The 20,111-nt window shown below is 45.2% G+C and overlaps 1 protein-coding gene across 6 annotated transcripts in view; it reads left to right on the top strand.

Moving 5' to 3' along the window:
- The window catches only part of SRGAP3 (SLIT-ROBO Rho GTPase activating protein 3), a 219,984-nt gene that overhangs the window by 158,926 nt on the left and 40,947 nt on the right, over positions 1-20,111 (top strand). For 5 of the 6 annotated variants that reach the window (XR_006741097.1, XM_045579120.1, XM_045579122.1 and 2 more), the window contains exons 6-10: positions 5,123-5,251; positions 6,187-6,408; positions 9,090-9,191; positions 11,422-11,619; positions 15,925-16,009. Coding sequence is in view for 5 of the 6 variants with exons in the window: in XM_045579120.1 (XP_045435076.1) it covers positions 5,123-5,251; positions 6,187-6,408; positions 9,090-9,191; positions 11,422-11,619; positions 15,925-16,009 (736 nt within the window). In the remaining variant the exon portion in view is untranslated. The remainder of the gene's footprint in view (positions 1-5,122; positions 5,252-6,186; positions 6,409-9,089; positions 9,192-11,421; positions 11,620-15,924; positions 16,010-20,111) is intronic. The other variant, XM_045579123.1, reaches the window with a different exon arrangement.

Here is a 20,111-nt window from a genome sequence, read left to right as displayed (position 1 = left end):
CTTGTGAGGGTAGAATAATGCTGCCCACATCTGCTCTCTTGGAGGTCAGTGTCATGAAGGAGGCAGGTCTGGCTTGTGCCAGGGTCAACAGATGGAAGATGTGTTCAGCTGATAAGAGAGTTGAACTGTGATGAGACTCATAGCCCAGAGCACAGGCATTAGTGAGGGGCGGGGGCTTGCTCCGGGGGTCAGTTAGGTGTCTAGGGACTGGTTAGGACTGAGTGTGTCCCAACAAGAGGGAACAGCACTGGGCTGCCAACCAGCACTGGGAATTTGGGAAAATCCATTCCAATGTTGCCATTGCCAAAGCAGAGGTAGATGATTGGAATGGCTGTGTATCAGTGCTGGGAAGTGCCTCAGTAGGATATGGTGAGAGGAGTACTCTGGTTCTGGAGTCAGGTAGACTGAGTTTTGAAAATGCCACAGCTGCTTCTCTGAGCTTCAGTTTTTAAATCTGACAGTGATGGCAGATAATTCTCCCCTCTCACATCAACTCTGATGGATTGGTAGTGGCTACCCAGAGCTCTGTGTTGAGGATCATGAGCTGTCTTCCGCCTTTAGCTAAAAAACAGTGCTGTGATCAATTAATAATGTCTGCCATGGCCAGAATATATAGGGGCAGTGCACAAGTTGCTTTTCTGTCATCCTAGACTAGGAGACTTCTAAGGTTCATTTCTTCTTGAAAATCTACCATTTCTTGTTGAATCATCTGCAGCCATTCAGTCTGTGGAATCAGCAAACATTTCCTGAGCTCTTTCTATGTGCCAAACATTGTGCCAGATGTCTATTTGGGCTTCAGTGAGATGAATTCTATGATGATATGATCCTATAGCTCTTAAGAATTATAGGAGATTGAGTGGGAACAAGATCCAAGAGGACCTAGGTAAGCAGGAAAAGTAACCAGAAGCAAATAAAATAAGACTTCAGGGTAATTGCTAAAGGCAAAGAAAAATGGTCTCCACAATAATCAGACAGAGACTCAATTAAAAAATGGGCAAAGTATTTAAATAGGCATTTCTCCAAAGAAACATGTATGAGTGGTCAGTAAGTACATGAAAAATGCTTGGCATCATTAGTCATTAAGGATGTGCAAATCAAAACCACAGTGAGACATCACTTCATATCCATTAGGATAACTAAAATAAAAAGACAGACAATGACAAACATTGATGAGGACGTGGAGAAAATGGAACCTGTGGACACTGCTGGAGGGAAGGTAACGTGATTCAGCCACTTTGGAGAATGTTTTGGCAATCCCACAAAAATTTAAACCTAGACTAAGTTACCATATGACTTAACAGTTCCACTCCTAAGTATCACTCAAGAGAAATTTAAGCATATGTCCACACAAAAACTTACACATGAATGTTCATTGAACTATTATTCATAATAGTTCCAAAGTGGCAGCAACCCAAATATCTGTCAACTGAAGAATGGATGAATAAAATGTGGCCTGAACACAGAATATTATCCTATCTAATAAGGAGGGAATATGCTCATTGACTGCCCCGCCCTCAAAGATGGACGTACCCACACCCACAAGATGGCGGTGCCCAGTCCCCTCAGCCCAGCCAGGGCGGCAGGCACTCAGCAAGGCTGGGTGTCTGCCTCCAGAGTCCCCCAGCCCCTCCAGCCCCCCAGCCACTCAGAACTGGCTCAAGGCACAGGCAAGTCTCAGATGGCAGCTGCCCAGCCACCCAGGGCCACCCAAGGCTCAGGTAACCAGGGACGGCTGAGGCTTGCGCTGCCAGCAGAGGTGTGAAAGGGGCATCGCCTTCCCCTGATCACCGGGTTGCCTCCCACCCCTGAAGACTCCCGGACTGTGAGAGGGAGCAGGCCTGGCTGAGGGACCCCCCTTCAGTGCATAAATTTTTAGGCATTGGGCCTCTAGTTTAGTCATAAAAGGAATGAAGTATTGATTCATGCTACAGCATAGATAAATTTTGGAAACAGTAAAATAAGCCAATCACAAGAGGCCACACATGTAGGATTCTATTTATATAAAATGTCCAGAAGAGACAAATCCATAGAGATAGGAAGTAAATTAGTGGTTACCAGGGGCTGGGGCAGAGGAGAATAAGGAGTGACTGCTAATGGGTATAGGATTTCTTTTTGGGATGATGAAAATATTCTAAATTTAGATAATGGTGATGATTATATAACTCTGTGAATATACTAAACAAAGAAATATTTAGCACAACCGGTGTGGTTCAGTGGTCAAGCATCGACCTATGAAACAGGAGGTCACAGTTTGATTCCTGATCAGGCTTGATCAGGATTCCTGGATTGTGGGCTTGATCCCCATTTAGGGGCATATAGGAGGCAGCCAATCAATGATTCTCTCTCATCATTGATGTTTCTAACACTCTCTCCCTTTCCCTTCCTTTCTGAAATATATATATATATATATATATATATATATATATATATATATATATATATATAAAATATTTTAAAAAGACAATCAGGCAGGGAATTACAGAACAACATGGAGGGATATTTAAAGGGGTAGAGAGAATACTCACTGGGAGTTGGCAAGTGTATGCTGAATATGACTGCCCAACCCAACTCTGTAGGGGCTGCAACAGGCCCACTCCCACCCACAGAAGTAGAAACAATCTTTCATTCAGAGTTGTATGTAAATTAGCCATTTGGCCCTTGGAAAAGCTACTTCTCCCCTTCAGTTATCTCTTCACTTATAGAATGGGTGAATTAAACTAAGATACTTTTACTACCCTCCCAGGTATAAACTTTTATGAGTCCATAAAGGGCTAAAAATGGTCTCAACATCAGAGTCAGGGTTATCAAAACTGCAAACTGGTCAGGGTTATCAAAACTCTCTGGTGAGGGTTGGATGCATGGTTGGTATAGGAAGTAATTACCTGGAGTATGTTTTTTTGAAATTCCCAGAATAAGTGGTCCCTGGAGAAAGAAAGCTCAGAGGGGATCTCTGGGGACTCCTCTACTAAAAAGCTAGAACTCAGTCTGGAATAAGGAAGATTTAAGGGTGTCTAGATGAAGGAGGAAACTCTAAGGAGAGCTGTTTTTTGTTTTGTTTTGTTTTGTTTTGTTTTTTGTTTGTTTTTTACCCAGCAGTGGGACTCATTAGTCTGAAAGGAGTAAGGGGACAGCCTTTCAACCCATGACCTCTATTCCTTCCTGCAGCTGGCCAGAACAGGAGCAGCTCCCCAGGGAGACAGGTGGACTCCTCGCCAACACTGCCCCTGGGTTGCCTGCTATGCCTCTCCTCCTCTCACACCCAGACAGCCCATGAAAACCACTGAATGACTGACTGCCTTGTGCAGGGACAGGTCTGGGTGTTAACAGGTCCAGAGCCGAGCAAGGCAGAGTGGGTCCCTGATTTCACAGGGTCTAATTTCTAGTGGGGGGTCACTGAAAATCAGCAAGAACACAAAGAAGTAAAAAAATATAATTTTGGGCAGTAAGTGGTGCTTTTGAAGAAAAACAGAGAAATCAAGATGTTTTTGAGTAGGTGAATGGATAAACTGTGATAAATCCAGACTATGGAATATTGACTAAATGTACAAGATCCAAAAAGAAATGAGCTAGCAAGCCATGAAAATACATGGAGGAACCTTAAAGCACTTATGATGTAAGTGAAAGAAGCCAATTTGTAAACAATACGTACTGTATGATTCCAACCATATGACATGGTGGAAAGGTGAAATGATGGAGACAGTGAAAAGATAAGAGGTTGCCAGAGGTTTTAGGGAGGGAAGGATGAAAAGGCAGAGCACAGCAGGTTTTTAGGGCAGGGAAACTAGTCTGTGTGCTATTCTAATGGTGTCCAAACCCATAGAATATGCCGAGAGGGAAGCCCAGGGTAAATTGTGGACTCTGGGTAGTAGTTAGTGAATGTACTATTGTGGGGTTGTTGATAATGGATGAGGTTGTATGTATGTGGGGCGGGGGCATATCAGAAGTCTCTGCACCATCTTCTTAATTTTTCTATAGACCTAAAACTGCCATAAAAATAAAGTCTTAAAAATGAAATAAAGATTAAATAAACTAGAAAAATTGAAAAAGGCAAAGGGATAGAGGGTGGAGGGAGGGATGGTGGAGATGCTGGCAACATTTTAGACAAGGCTGCCGTCAGTGTCTGATCTGACCATTTCATCAGTCCCACAAAATGAACAGCGTAGACCTTGGGTAAGGACCTGCAGGACATGACATGAAGTACCAGATCACACAGAGACTTGGAAGGATGGCCTGCCAGGAAGGAAGAACAATCAGTTTGAATAGAAGCATGAATGAAGTTGGCCTTTTAAAGGATGGGCAGAGAAAGCTGGCAATGAGGGAGAGCTTAGAGGAAGAGGGGCTTGGGAGATCACAAGGGGCCATCACAATACTTTGGACAGCCATTGGGTGCTGGTGAGTAGGCCTCAGGAAGTCTTATTAATAAGCTCTGGTAGGCCAAACCGGTTTGGCTCAGTGGATAGAGCATCGGCCTGTGGACTGAAAGGTCCCAAGTTTGATTCCGGTCAAGGGCATGTACCTTGGTTGTGGGCACATTCCCCAGAAGGGGGTGTGCAAGAGGCAGCTGATCGATGATTCTCTCTCATCCATGTTTCTAATTCTCTATCCCTCTCTCTTCCTCTTTGTAAAAAAATCAATAAAATATATATTTTTAAAAAATAAGCTCTGGTAGAGGCCAGTAACAGGCAGCTGCTTATTGAATAGTGTTGTCATTGGCTACCTGTGGGCAATGGAAGGTGAGCTTTTTGAGTACAGAGCCCAAATCTTACTCAGCTGGCATATAGAGTAAGGTATTCCAGAGGGGTACAGTGTATTTAATCATGGAGTGACCATTAAGAAAACCCCAGCCCTGGCCTCTGTGAATCAGTGGTGAGGGCACCAATCCATGCACCCAAGGGTCATGGGTTTGATTCCCAGATGAGGGTACATACCTGAGTTGCAGGTCTGATCCCCAACCTGGTCATGTGTGGGAGGCAGCCAGCTTATGTTTCTCTCTCACATTGATGTTTCTTTTTCTCTTCACCTCTTTCCCTTCTTACTATTCTCTCTAAAAATCAATGGGGAAAAAATATCTTTGGGTGAGGATTAACCAACAGCTCTCACACCTACTCTTTTCTTCTTTCAGAGGCAGGCAAAGTATTCTGAGAACAAACTGAAGTGCACGAAGGCCCGGAATGACTACTTGCTGAATCTGGCTGCCACCAACGCAGCTATAAGCAAATACTACATCCACGATGTCTCCGACCTGATAGACGTGAGCACCTGGCATCTGGGACTGGAAGGGCCCTACACCGGGCTGGTGCAGATCATCGGCTGAAGGAGGGGCTGGCCCCTGTCCTTTGCTGATGGTCCAGGGTGGAGTGGAAGGGTGGTGGGCATGTGGGGTCTGGGAAATGGGTTTCTACTTCTGAGGGTGGGAGTGGGCCTGTTGCAGCCCCTACAGAGTTGGGTCGGGCAGTCATATTCAGCCTGCACTTGCGAAGTGCCCTCTTCTAGCCCAGGCCCTTGGCTGGGTTTGGGGATACGGGAGTGGTTGTCCACAGTTCATGCCCTAGAGATTTCCTAGGATGGTATAGACATGTTCAGCACCCCCAGGTGTCACGTATGTTGGAACTGGGACTGCTTCTCGTGTTTATTGAGCAGCTGTTCATTCTAGGTCTTGAAGTGCTACAGTAGACAAAATCCAGCGGCTCTGCCCTCAGGGAGCTTACCCTGTATAACCCTGATACGTTAACAGGCAATCACAATGCCATGAGGCGGGTGTCACAATGAGGGAACTGGAGAGAGGGACATCAGATGTAAACTCTGAGTGAAGAGAACATCAAGGAAGACTTCCTGGAGGAAGTAACCTCTAAACTGAAACCTGAAGGAAGGATGTTTAGGCAGGAGGAGAGAGGAAGAGTATGCATGGCAGAGGGAATGCCTGTGAGAAGGCCTGGAGATGAGAAAGAATGTGGTGAATTTGGGAAGCTGAGGGAAGTTCTGCTGTTGCCCAAATTGCAATCCCCAAGTCTCCCTTGAAGGGTTTAATGTGATTTGTGTGGTAGGGCTCCAAAATGCACAAGGGCCCCCTTGTGCATTTTGACTATGGAGTGAAAGGTCATCATGATGGGACAGGAAATACTTGTGGTCCCCACATTCACATCACAGCCCTCACCTGCACCCTTCTGTTGTGTGCCTGTCTCCAAGTGCTGTGATTTGGGCTTTCATGCCAGCCTGGCCCGCACCTTCCGGACCTACCTCTCAGCCGAGTACAACCTGGAGACCTCTCGCCACGAGGGGCTGGATGTTATTGAGAATGCAGTGGACAACCTGGATTCCAGAAGTGACAAGCACACGGTCATGGACATGTACAACCAGGTCTTCTGTCCTCCACTCAAGTTTGAGTTCCAGCCCCACATGGGTGATGAGGTAGGTTCCTCCCAGGAGCCCATGCTTGAGACTGCTTCTGTCTGTTCCCTCACGTGCTCCCAGAACATTGGTGGGAGCCCCAATCCCCCCAATCCACATGCAGCCCCCAATCCACATGCAGCATGTTTGTCTCAGAGGCCTGAGGCCAAGTTCTTGGTTCAAGGGCTTTCCCAGACAAGGAATTTACCACTAATACCTTAACCTTACTGGCTCAAGTTCTCCACCCGCAGAATTGCAGAACCTTAGTGCTCCTTAAAATTGGCCCCCCTCACCCCCTGTCACTCTAGGATAGCTAAAGAGAGTCGTATATCTGCATACATTCTTCCCTTTGATCACTGAAGGCTGGGCCTCATCACAGTTACTCTGGCGAATGTCCTCTTGAGAGCACTGCCTGCCCTCCACTACAGGAGATATGCCACCAACTGAGTTTCCTTCAATGCTGGTGCTGCTTGGATTCTTGCTGTATTCTGGGGTGGGAAGGAAGATAAGGTACTGGCCACTGGCCCCAAAGAAGCACTCTAGTTACCTAAGTTTCACAAAATCCTTTACGCAAATAGTTCCCCCTTCTCTCTGGGGCTCAGGCCTTAGTCTTGGAACTGAAGAGAATAGCCACCAGACATCATATCTGCCTCCCCATCTCCATTATCTCTACCTCAGGGATATGCGCACAGAACTTTATCCTAGTGGTCCCTGTCCCTCCACCTAGACATATCCACCCATGCACCTGGAAGTTTGGGGGACCCAGACCAATGGTGCACAAGACCCCACCAGCCTCTGGATCTTGTGAGAGCTCAGCTGGGCCATCTACTAAACTTGCTTGGTGGGAAGGGACAAGGAAGCTCCTTAGCAGAGAGCATTTGCTGGACCCTCCAGGTGGCTCTACTCACTTTCTTCATTTGCAAAGGAGAGTCCTGAGTAGGGCTTTCTGCAACACCTACCCCATCCCTCATGTCCAACCCTTTTATCTGGCCTTGAAAATTCTGACCTCATGGTTACTACTGATGACTGCAAAGTTTGGGTTGCCTAGTTAGTGGTAAATAACTAGTAAATAACAGAGCCCTGCTGTTCCTTATAATCTCAGCTGAGTCACCCCAGGCAGCTCAGACTGCAGGTGGTGACAGAGCCCTGGGTGGAATGGATGTAGGGAAAACAATATTTCTCTCCACATTTTCTCTCCTCCATTTCTCACCCAATCTACCTGCTGAGGAAGATGGTCTATGAGAGGTGATCACCTCACAGTTGCCTCTCGGAAGCATCTTCCTGCTGAGAAATAGGAGCACCTGGCTCATTGTTCCCCATTCATTGTTCTTTCCATTGGCTTTTCTTAGTGGTTGCTTTCTTACCATAATATCCTGCCTGGAAATTAACTAATCTCACTTTATGAGATTAGTTATGTCAGAGTTTAGTAAACCATCAAGAGGGCACAGTGTAGAAGACCATAACTGAGAGGCCACAGCTTACAATTAGAGAGGGTGGCCCCTGGTTCCCATCAGGTGTTATTAGCTATAGGTGGTGTTACCTATGGCAAGTCATTTAAGCTCTCTACACCTGTTTCCTCAGCATCTGATAGGGATATTAGTGACTAGTGGCCTGGTGCACAGATTCATGCACATTGAAATAAAAATTAATTAGAAGAAATATTTTAATATCACTATTCGCCCTTTCTCTATAGTAGTAGTGTCAACCAAATTGACAACAATGACAGATCGAAACACGCATGTGATTGGCACCAGCAAGAGCTTTTATGTATCGCGCATGCAAGAATCAACTTAGCCTTTTATAGATATAGAATAAACTTGCCTAATTAGACCTGCTTTCTGATGTAGCTAAACTTTTTCCAGCCCAGTGAAGCACCCCAACTTCTCTTTCAGGTAATTGTCAGCAACACAGCAGTAAATAACAACATGAAGCTGATTATTATTGTAGATCATTCAGGAAGAACAAAGGGTAAAATATTTAACTGCAGCAGTGTTTGACTATATTCTGTGCAGTGAGAAAACCTGAAGTCATTTTTAAGGTCCACCATTCCTTCTTTTCAGTCAGGTCAAGTTTCTAAACTTTCTAAATCTTCATTTCCTAGCTAATGAAAAGAAAATAGGATTCTACCAAGTCTCCTATCTACTTACTCCAGGACTTCTGTGAGGATTAAATGAGACGAAGCACAGGAAAATGCTTCACAGACATTTGGTTAAAGTGTGAAATGTTTCCACCTGGCTATAAAGCAAGTCATGTTCCTGGGCTGAAGAAACTGCAAGGAGGCTAGTTATCACTAGGGAGAGGAAGCTTGGTGTTGCTATGTGACATCATTACCCAGTGCCCACAGAGACCTTTTTTAGGGTGGGCTGGACAGTGGGCCGCGTTTTGTGCCATGGGATCTCAGCAGCATCGGCTGTGATTTGGTGGGTATTGCTCCAGGGTGGTGGTGGGGCCTGTGTCCCACTTGGGGGAAGCCAAGTGTTGCTTTGTCGGCAACAGGTTAATTTGTAAATGGCCAGTGTGCATCACTGCAGCTCCTGCATTGAGCTTCTGCTCCCAGGTGGTCAGTGCATGTCATAGCGACCGGTTGGATGGTCAAACACTTAGCTTATTAGCCTTTTATATATAGAGGTAGCTCCTGCCCTAACTCCACACAGCTGATGAGGACACTGGGTGACCGCAGGTGGGGGCTGTTATTCCTACAGGTGTGCCAAGTCAGCGCTCAGCAGCCTGTCCAGACAGAATTACTCATGCGGTACCACCAGCTGCAGTCCAGACTGGCCACTCTCAAGATAGAGAATGAGGAGGTGAGTGATCCCCTCTGCCCTATAAGGGATTTCCTTACAACCTAACTTGTCCTGGAGAGTCCATATTCACCAAAGAATACATAAGAAATTAAGGTTCTTCTGTAAGATGGACTTTTACACAACCATTAAAATCATGCACACCAAGAATCTTTCAGGGGGAATGCTCAAAGATGCTGAGTTAAAGAAACACAAAGAGAAAGTAAAATTTTATGTTCAGTATTATCATAACTCAGGTAGACTAGAGTGTGTGCATATATATTTGTGTGTATTCACAGGCATAGAAAAAAGACTGGAAGGAAATACTTCCAAATATAAATAGTAGTTATGTTTGGGTTGTGGATTATAGGTGATTTCTGTTTTCTTTTTTGTGCTTTTCTCTGTTTTCTATAATGTTATTTGTGTTATTTTTATCATCAGAAATAATAATAGGTATTTTAATGTTTACAATTAAATAAACAACCCCAGGCACACTAAATGTGTCATGGATTCTGATCCCCAAGGAACTTCTATCTTACTATGGACAGCATACCTCCCATGCAGCTGGTGGCACAGGATTACCACTGGGAGGATACAAATGGAAAGCCCAGCTGTGGTGGTTCCATCTGATGTGGACTAATGAGGCTAGGTGGGAAAAATTCTATTCCGGCCTTGATGCCTCTATGCAGGGAGGGTGTCAACCAACTAATGGACACCAGGATGTGGGGAGTGTCACTAGATATTGTGGGCAGGTTTTTTATTGAGAAGTGCATTCATAGCAGGTGATGGGAGCCAGGGTCCTGTCTTCATATCTCAAGAGGGCTGCCCTGGCAGAGAGGGTGGTTCACTCTGTCTTCATAAAGGACAGAAGTAGGATGAACATGAATGTGAGACAGACTGTCACTCTGAATCAAAGCAGTCCCTGGGGGAGGTTTTGTGGAGACAAATTATATATATTTTTTTCAAACCCGAGAAGACAGAGGAGATGAACAGAGTGTTTTCTTTATTTACTCCTGCCTACATCTTTCCCCAAAGCATTTTAAAGTGTTTACATGGAACAGCGTATGGATAATAATGTTCATGGAATTTAAGTTGGAAATTAGGGCCAGAGAAAGAATGAAGCGAGTGTTTCTCTGTAGAGGCTGTTCATGGTCATGGAATTCTTGATTTGGAACCTGAGCTTCTGTCAGGCTGTATTAGAAAGAACTGAGTTGTTAATGTATCCATTCAACAAGTTTCTATTCAATGAATACTCATTCAGGTATTTCTTAGGCATATATTATGTGCTAAACATTGTGCTAAAATGAAGAGTAAAGTGAGTAAACAAGACAACATAGTACCTCCTCTCACAGAGATTATATTCTACTGAGAAAAGAGAGATAGTAATCAAAATACAAAAGAAAATAAACTAATAAATAACGAGTATGCAGATTATTAGACAGAGGTAGGCATTAAGTTAAAAATTGTAGTCAGGGAGCCTGATATCACCAGGAGGTGACATTTAAGTTGAGACCTGAGTGACGAGAGACTTTGAGCAACAGTAATTTAGCGGTGAACATAGGTACAATTTCTCCTGTGAGTGTTTTTGGAATGACACTCCATCAAATTATAGGGTTTGCCGTTTAAGCTCAAATCAGTGATGGGGTATAGAGAGGTGAGGGCTCATGGGCCTTGTGTGTGTAGCCTTCCAGGGGTCCCACTCTATCCCAAGGCAGAAATCAGGATTCTGGAGAAATAACTAGACTGTGGTGTCTCAGCATCTCTCTTCCTCGAAGTTCTCTTTGCTGTGAAGGTTTCGATAGGACTCAGGTGGCAGAGAGCTGGAGAGTTCATTCATGGAGGATGGCCGCTCATCTTATCCAGTCTTTGCCCCCATCCTAAAGGAAACCAAGAGTGTTTCTAGTGTTGTCCTTCCTCAAGGGGCATGCCTCCCATATAGTTTGGGGCTAAACTATAACCAGGTAAAGAGAAACAAACCAAGAAACCTGAGTTCCTTATTCATCACAATATTCTCCAAGGCTCTCTCTGGCTGAAGCAATCTAATAAAATGACTTAAGATTGGTCAACCTGGGTGCTCACTCCAGCCAGCTAACTGGCCTTACTTTGCACATCAATATAATGGGAATGATCATCTTTGTCCTGCCTGCCTCCTAGAGACTTTGTGTGGAAGAAAGAAAGTAATGGTTAGGAAAAGTACTTTGAGGTGTCAAAGGCATTCTGAGGCTAAAAGTTTTCTGTCGACTTGCTTTCCCAGGTGAGAAAAACCCTGGATGCCACCATGCAGACCTTACAGGACATGCTGACCGTGGAGGACTTTGATGTCTCTGATGCCTTCCAACACAGTCGGTCCACAGAGTCCGTAAAGTCGGCTGCCTCTGAGACCTACATGAGCAAGATCAACATCGCCAAAAGGAGAGCCAACCAGCAGGAGACAGAAATGTTTTATTTTACAGTAAGTGGACCCAGAACCTGCTATCTGCTTACCCGCTGGCACTGACTTCTGAAGAGCAGCCCAAGCTAGTGGGAGCCAGTGAAGGCACGTGGGTCAGTTAGATCCTCAGGTCTTCCAACGCACTTCCCAAATTAAGTTGCCTGGCTTGGCTTTGTAAAATGCAGAAATTGAATCACCAGTGATAGTATCGGCATTGATCCTGAATTGATGGTTATTGCAGCTTTCTTGTTCAGTAGGGTGAGAGGAAAATGGTAATGGAGCCAAGTGCAAGCCCCAGTAACAACCCTGAAGTGTAGTGGATGGTTGTCATGCTGTGTAGTCTTAAATTGGGGTGCAGGCTTTGAAAACAATGCCCTGCGTGACCCTGCAAATTGGTGGTGAGTTGCCAGGCTTTCATGTAAAATCCAGATGGCTAACATTCAACTTGGCCACGAGGGACCTTAAATCCTCCATCTGATGCTTTATCCCATTCAACCATATCTCTTCAAAAAGTCATTCAGCTCTGCTTGAACAGCCCAAGGTGAAAAGCTCCCTCCTCCTCTAGCAGCCCTTTTGTTTGGCCTGTGGTTGGCTAGAGATATAATGTTTTCCATTATCTCTGTTTTATTAAAAAACCTGCTTCACTGGGATTTCTGGTCATTGATCTCAATTCTCTTCTCTGGGGTTATCCATAGAGCAGCTAATTCTACAGGACAGTCTTCAGTGTGGTCACAGGGAGCTGGGTTTTCATTTCCAGGTTAGACACATCTGGTTCTTTCAGTTCTGCCTCATAAACTTTCCCTTTGAGAGGTCTCAGTATCCTAGTGACTCTCTTCTGGACACGTTCCATTTGTCAAAGCCTCTTTCAAAGTGAGAATCCCAGCTCTAGCTGGTTTTGGCTCAGTGGATAGGGTGTCAGCCTGCAGACTGAAGCGTCCCAGGTTCAATTCCAGTCAAGGTCATGTACTTTGGTTATGGGCTAATCACTGTACCAGTAGGGGGTGTGCAGGAGGCAGCTAATCGATGTTTCTCTCTCATCGATGTTTCTAACTCTCTATCCCTCTCCCTTCCTGTCTGTAAAAGTCAATGAAATTTATTAAAAAAAAAAAAAAAAGCCAAAGTGAGACTCCCAGCAGTGTGGTCTGACCAGCACAGGCTAGAACTAAATTCTCACCTCCTTCCACAGTAGGTGCTAAGCTCCTTTTCATGTGTCCTAAGATCATATTCTTTTTTTAAAAAAAATAGCTAAGTTAATACCAATTAGATAAATCTCTATTCCCTTGCACCAACATTAAACCAGATTGCCCTCCTCCTGAAGGATAAGTAGGTGACATCTTGGGTAGGTCTTATGTTTATCACCAGTTAGGAATCTTCTTCATGGATTCAGTGCATACTGACAAGATCCTGATCCAGTTTTTCACCATATATACTTTCTCTTCAGACCTTGTGTAGTCTGCAAACTCAGTGAATGTGGCTTCCAAAACTTAGTGTTTGTCAATAAAAATTAAAAAAAGGATATGTCAGGGGCAAGGCCAAAGACAGAGTCATTCAAAACAGGCCACTAGGTTAATTTTGACCTCCTAATCAGCATCTTTAGATTGTGGTCATTTAACCAGTCATAAATCCACCTAACATTCACCTTGTGTCAGGCCTTGTCAGATCCCTTGTCAAAAACCCATCTCCTCGACCAACACTCTTCAACTTTGTTGTTCTCAAAAAATAATTCATAGCTAGTCTTAGTGAATCTGCCGATGTCAGTCTTTGGGGTTCACCACTTCCACTGGGGACTACCTATGTTTGCAGAGGAAATTTATGGGTTACAAAGATAAGTGAGGAATGGATATGAGTACTAATTCACTTTGGCAGCAGAAGGGAAGCAATTTGGGTGGCAGATGCAGAAAAGGGGGTCCAGCCTGCTTGAAATTAAAAGATGGAGTTCACCAACATCCATCATTAAGGGTCATCAATGTTAATGTTGATTTGTCATCCTCGTTGGCTAGTAGACCTCACGACTTGATGTTGTGACATTATTTGGAGTATTATCAAGGGCACAATATTCCTTTTAATGAAGACATAAGTACAATTTTATGGCACCCTTTCCTTCATGGGTCGCACCTGAAACCTGGGTGAAACTTGAAGAAGTAGGCAGAGTCCACAGGTCCCAGAACCCCAGGGTGTAAGTGACTAACCCACTAAGGCTTAAATTACATGTTTGTGATTAAAGCTTCAACTACCAGGGGCAGAGAAGCATAGTAGATAAAACACCTACTTATACCTCAGCTGTGCATTTTATGGTGAATTCTTAAACTCAGGATAGAATTAGGGGGCATTGCTAACAGAAGCATTCAGAGAAAGCCTCTAGGTGAGCAGTTATTAAACTGAAATGTGCATTTGAATAATAGGAAAACTTGTTCAAAACCTAGTTTCCTAGACTACCACCTTTCCCCAAGGTGGGACCCTGGAAAGGGGAACATTTCTGGGCCTCTGTGGTGTCCTCCTTGGTGTAAAATGAGGGGTTAGACTCTCAGTATTCCCAAGCAGGAATCTGCATTTTGACCCTCTCTCCAGCCAGTAGGAAGCCATGGTCCTTGCGCCACACTTGGAGATAACTGTGAGTCTACTCTCGTTTTACCCTGAGGGGGCCATGGAGCCAGAAATATTCAATAATCTTCCCAAGGTCATACTTACTAGCCACAGCTCTGAGCTCCAGTCTCCTCCTGAGAAGAATAGAAATGACAATGTTCCAGCCATTTGCCATCTAAGATTGTGGTGAGAACTGAATGGATGTATTTGACACTGTCAAGTGCTTTATAGATATAACAGGGAAATGACTCTGAAGGACCAAGGGACAAGTCCTAGGAGCTAAGAAGGACATGGCCAAGGTGGGACACCACAGCCTTCCACCAGCCCAACCGGTGCAGAAACCTACTGAGGTGGGGACAGTGTGAGGTGACCCCAATCTTACCTATGCACATGTCAACCCCTACCCCATGGCCTTGCCCCTTACAACTGTTCACAGGAAGATGGTGGTGTTCCAGAAGCTCCTTTACAGGTCACATGGGGGCTTCCTGAGCCTCCACAGCTCATTTCTTTGCTCCTCTGCACCCCTTTCTAACCTTCTAGTTGGGGCAATAGAATGGATTTCCTTGTAAGAAACTAGCTGGCAGATTTTGGGCAATCACAGGCATACTTGTACTTTTAGACTCAGGGCTTTTGCAGTTGCCATTCTGTCTGCTTAGAACTCTCCTTCCCCGATATACCTACATGGCTCTTTCCTTACCTCCTTCAGGCCTTGACTCACATGTCAGCTTTGCGGCCAAGTCTGCCCCAAATTTCAATCCTCCATTCCTGCCTTATTTTTATTCATAGCTTTCTTCACTATCTGTGTTTTTTTGGTTAGCTTATTGTTTCTCTCCTCACTCTGCTGTGCCAACTTCATCAAGTCAGGGATTTAGCTCAATCTTTCAGCACCTACTATATACCAGGCATTTAGTAGTTACTGAATTGGGCAAGGACCACACCTACAGTGGCACAGGTCCAGCAAAGACATGCCCTAGTAGAGAGGGCTCCAGCCCTGTGTTTGCGTGATGAGATACTGGGTGGGGGAGCCCAGGAAAGCTGATACCTGCATGGAGGAGTGGCTGAGGCCTGCTGAACTTGGGGCAGGTAGGTGCATTTCTATTCTGGGTGGCCCCGGCCCTCCCCATTGCTCAGAGTGCATTGTACTTGGTTCCTGAGCTAGAGGCAGCCTGGAGGTCCCAGGAGGCTTGGGCACATCACTTCTCTGTGCTAGCCTTACCCATCTCATCTGCAAAAAGAAGAAAATAGATTCCCCAATGCAGTTGAGGTTATTCTACTAGGACTATCTCTGGGGCCTGCAGAGCCCTTCCTCCTCCAGAGCGGGGTCAGATGAAGAAAGACCTGTTCCAAGCTCCTCTCTGAGAAGGTCCGATAGGGCACTCTCGCTCAGCCATGTGCCCCAGGGATGGTTCAGTCTTTGTTGCTCTTGGCCCAGAAACACAGTGGAGACCTATACTCAATGCTCCCACAGTCCTCACCTGACAACAGCGCCTTTCACTGCTCCCATTCCCCTGAGCTTTCTTTGTGGTCCCAGAACTGACCTGAAATGCCTGCAGTCATGGGACTGGGCAGCCGCTCGGCAGAGCTGGGGGTCTGATGGGGAAGAGCAAAGGAGCAGCCGCAGAGGCTCCCTTTGGGGTGACGTGCTCTCCCTTTGACCTCCCTGTCCCAGAGGTCCATTCCAGAGCAGAGTTAGGAGACTTGGCCCCTGCAATCTGTAATGTCCTTGTGCCTTGTGTCTTACAGAAATTTAAAGAATATGTGAACGGCAGTAACCTCATCACTAAGCTGCAGGCCAAGCACGACTTACTCAAGCAGACCCTGGGTGAAGGTGAGTCAGGTGGTGGAGGCCTGTGAGGAGGGGCTGCCTTCCCAACTGGGTTCTGTTGTGGCCCCTTGAGCTGTTTTAGCTTGAGACACAGGGCACTTGGCAGAATGAGGCCTGGTACTGGTGCCACCTCCCAGGACTGGGTAGGCTGCTACAGTTTATAATCTATAGCCTTGTTACAAATGCTGAGAGGGGTCCAGTCTGGCTGCGGAAATCGGGAGAAAACACGCGTTTTAATTTAGGTTATATGGAGGGTCTAAGGCAAAGTGATAAAGGGCCCACCAGTAGGGAATTGGGGTGAGAATACAGAAACATGGGAGTCTTCATTCATGCTTTTCAGCAGATACTCTCTGCCAGGAACTATTAGAATGTCCAGGATTTTAGGTCCAAAAAAGAAAAATCCACATGTGTAAGACACATTTTTGTCCTTGAGGGGCCCAACGACTAGGCTTAAAACTACTCAAAGGTTTCCAATGACAGTTGGAGTAAAATCCCAAAGACTCTCATAACATATGAGGCCTTATGTCATTTGACCTCTGCCTACTTCCTTGACCTCATCTGTCATTCTCTACTTCCTTACTGTGCTCCTGACACTCAGCACTGCTCAAAACTCATTGAGCTTTTTTCTACCCCAGGGCCTTTGCATATGCTCTTCCCCTGCCTAGAATGCCCTTACTCTAGATCTCAGTATGGATGACTCCGTATCTGTCAGTTGATAACACAGATATCACATCCTCAGTGAGGCTCTCCTTGCCACCTGACCTCAAGGAATCACCACCTCTGTCCCAACATTCTGTTTGATTTTCTTCATCCTACTCATCATCATGTGAAATCACCCTATTCATTATTTGTTCACTTGCTTATTATCTTTTGTCATGCCCCACCCCACTTCAATAATATCACATCTCAAATCAAAGTAGGGAATTCCATGCTTATTTTGTCCACCACTTTAATCCTCAGTGCCCAAAAGAGTGCCTGGCTCATAGTTGGCTCTCAGTTAATAGTCACTGAATGATTGTTGAATGGAAAGGTCACCAGAACATCAATTAGGACCCAAGGTCAAGGATGTTTTACAGCAAGTTCTGGTGGGCCTGGAACCTGATGTGAGAGTCAGCTATAGGGGAGGAGCTGACTGGGGTCTCTGAAGCTGCTGGGCCCTGCCTGGAGCATCATCAGCCCCACACTCAGACATACTCTGTGTTCTGTTTTGGAGAGGGTAGAAGGGTGTGCTTCACCAAAAGGAAAGAATGTAGACTCAAGGAAATAGGGAGCCAACACAAGAGAGATGAAGGGAATTTCCAAGGTGATGAGGCCAGTACATCCTGAGACACCTTGAAGCAGGCCTAGAGGTCACCAGGATTTGGGGGGAGGCAGGAAAAGCATTACAAAATAAGCTGTGCTAAGGCACAGGGCTGGCTCTCATTGGCTCATTGGGTGTTTGCCATCCACAGCATGTCTGTGCCTTTTACTAGGTCATTCTTTTCTCCTTGTGGGGGCACATCCCAGTGTCTGTGCTCTGGCCACCAAGACCTCCCTTACACTGTCCACTCAGCAGCTAGCAAGGGGTCTGCTGGGCCTCCAGCAGTTGTGACCCCCATACTTTAGAGGGAATGAGTTTCCCAGCCCCAAGGTATTCATAATCTGGCTGGGAGACAAATCACGAATCCATAAAAAGCTAAATAACAATAAAATTGTCACACAGAAAGACTAGATGAATTGCCAAATGGACAGCATGGATTCTTAGGGCAGTGAGACAGGAGAGGAAGGGATCACCATGGGCCCAGGAGAGCTGGAAATGCTTCAAGGAAGGTGAATAGGTAGGGGTTGGAAGAATAACCAGGGCTTTAACACCAATGGAAATTTTTCAATTAAGTTTATTGATATGTAACATATATACAACAAGATACACCCATTTTATGTATAGAAATCAGTGTTGATAGGTATAGCCACTCACATGAAGATAAAGTTCTTGCCCATTGGGCAAGGGGAGGCATGGAGTAAGCAGGCCAAAGAACTGAGAAGTTTGGCTAATTTCATTCTTCCAAGTATCAATGGATAGTTCACCTTTACCTGAGGGCATTGGCTTCCATTCAGTAGGAAGCCCTTCTAAGAGTGGGACAAGAGGAGGGTTAAACCTGCCCCAATGGCCTTATTTCACATGAGAGCTATTTTGCAGGAGGGAGGAGCAATCTGGAAATTTTGAAAACTAGGGGAGAAATATGGGGCCAAATGGAATATTTTGCCTTAAAAACACACACAATTGTATGCTTTTTTAAAAAATGAAATAAAGTATGATGTTGAATGCTCTGCCAGCATTCTGTTCTCCTACGTTAGGGGAAACACAAAGTCTTTTGGGTCACCTTCACTTAGAAGTGAATTTTTTTTAACACGATCAATTCCAGACACATAAATAAAAAGCTCCAATGTGTGCCCCACAAATTGGCATTCTTGTTATAAACAATATCACTGCCACATCTTGGGAACAAGAGCGTCCGCCCTTATATGCCTTTGGTTGTTGCTATGTTGTTTTTTTGGCCAGAGAATTCTTAGTTTATCATCTCTGAGTCTTAGATCTTTGGCCTTTTTATTGCTCTGGGTAGTCTGTAATCTCCAGGGCTTACACACAAGACACTGATGGTTTTGCAATTTACTAGAGCCCCTCAAGGATGAACGGTGCTTCGTCTGTTAAAGGGAATGGACATAACCTTTCAGGCCAAGATTTAATCGTGCATTACTGAGCACAGTGTCCACCAGGACCAGGCCGTCTGACCTTTTAGAAAATGACCGCGCCACTGAGTATAAAATATTTCTTTTTAATCTCAACAGGTCTCAGAAGGTAAAGGGCAGAACATTTTTTATTTCTGATCTTTGTTAGAAGTTGAGTCAACAGACTCCAAAAGATGCTGGTGATGGGGTTCTTGAGAGCTGGGGTGTGGTCTAAAGCTGAGCGTGTATTAGAGTCCTTGCCAGAGGAAAGGCTGCCTGAGTGTGTGCTGGACTTCCACCACAGGACCCACCCTTCTGATCCCTTCCCTCCATGCCCTGTCTGTCCCTTCATCTGTCCATCCTCTATGTATACAAGACAGGCAAGGTTCCTGCCCTTGTGGGGAAGAGACACCTCAAACAGTAAACAAACTACAAAGAATTATAACTGTGATAAGCGCCATGAATGGAAAATTTGGCCTGAGATCAGTTTGGGGGGAGGGGCAGCAATGGGGTGGCCTGCTTTAGGTTGGGTGATCAGAGAGGCCTCAAAGGGGAGGTGCTGGTTAAGCTGAGGCTGAGAAGAGAAGGTATCAGTCACATGAAAAACTGGGGAAAGAGTGTTGGGACCGAGAGAATAGCACGTGCAAAGGTGCGGGGAAATCATGGAGGAGGTGAAGCAGGAAACTCCCCCTGGGTCCCCTTCACAGCCAGCGCAGGCCACTGGCTCAGCCTTTCATGGATTGCCATTGGCTCCTACTCAGGGTCTTGGGTCCACATGAAAATTCTCCTTGGCTTAGTGTCTGTTAGGAAGTTGCCCCAGACCCCAGACACACAATCGAGTTTGTTTTACCTGACTTTTCTATTCTACTGCTTTGGTCTGGCTCCAGTTCAACCAGCTTCAGTCACTCTTGTGACTGCTTGTGGCTTTGATCAGGAATTAAGGAATTGTGTGTTGGTTTGTTCTACAATAAGTTCTATTTTCAGATCTCTGTTACTCTCTTCCTCCCCTATTTCTCTCGCTAGCCCCATTCAGCATTGTTTTCTATAGGGAAAATAAATGCTTGGTTCTTCCTTTTAAAAAGTCCCGTCATGTGACTGCTGGATGGGGTTCTAGAGTCTAGAGCTGTGCTGTCCAATATGGTGGCCACTACCACATGGCTATTGAGCACTTGAAGCGTGGCTAGTCTGAATTGAGATGTGTAAAGTGAACACCAGATTTCAAAGTTAGTGCCCCCTCAAAGGAAACAAATATCTTATTTTTATGTTGATCTATATTGAAATGATAATGCTTTTATGTGTTAGATTAAATACAAAATATTATTAAAATTAATCTCACCTGTTTCTTTTGAATTTTTGTAATGTGGCTACTAGACATTATGGCTTGCATTATATTCCCATT

The sequence above is a fragment of the Pipistrellus kuhlii genome, unplaced genomic scaffold, assembly GCF_014108245.1.
Source record: "Pipistrellus kuhlii isolate mPipKuh1 unplaced genomic scaffold, mPipKuh1.p scaffold_m20_p_11, whole genome shotgun sequence".
Lineage (NCBI taxonomy): Eukaryota > Metazoa > Chordata > Mammalia > Chiroptera > Vespertilionidae > Pipistrellus > Pipistrellus kuhlii.
Note: the sequence above shows the minus strand (reverse complement) of the source record. Positions and strands in the feature narration are given on the sequence as shown.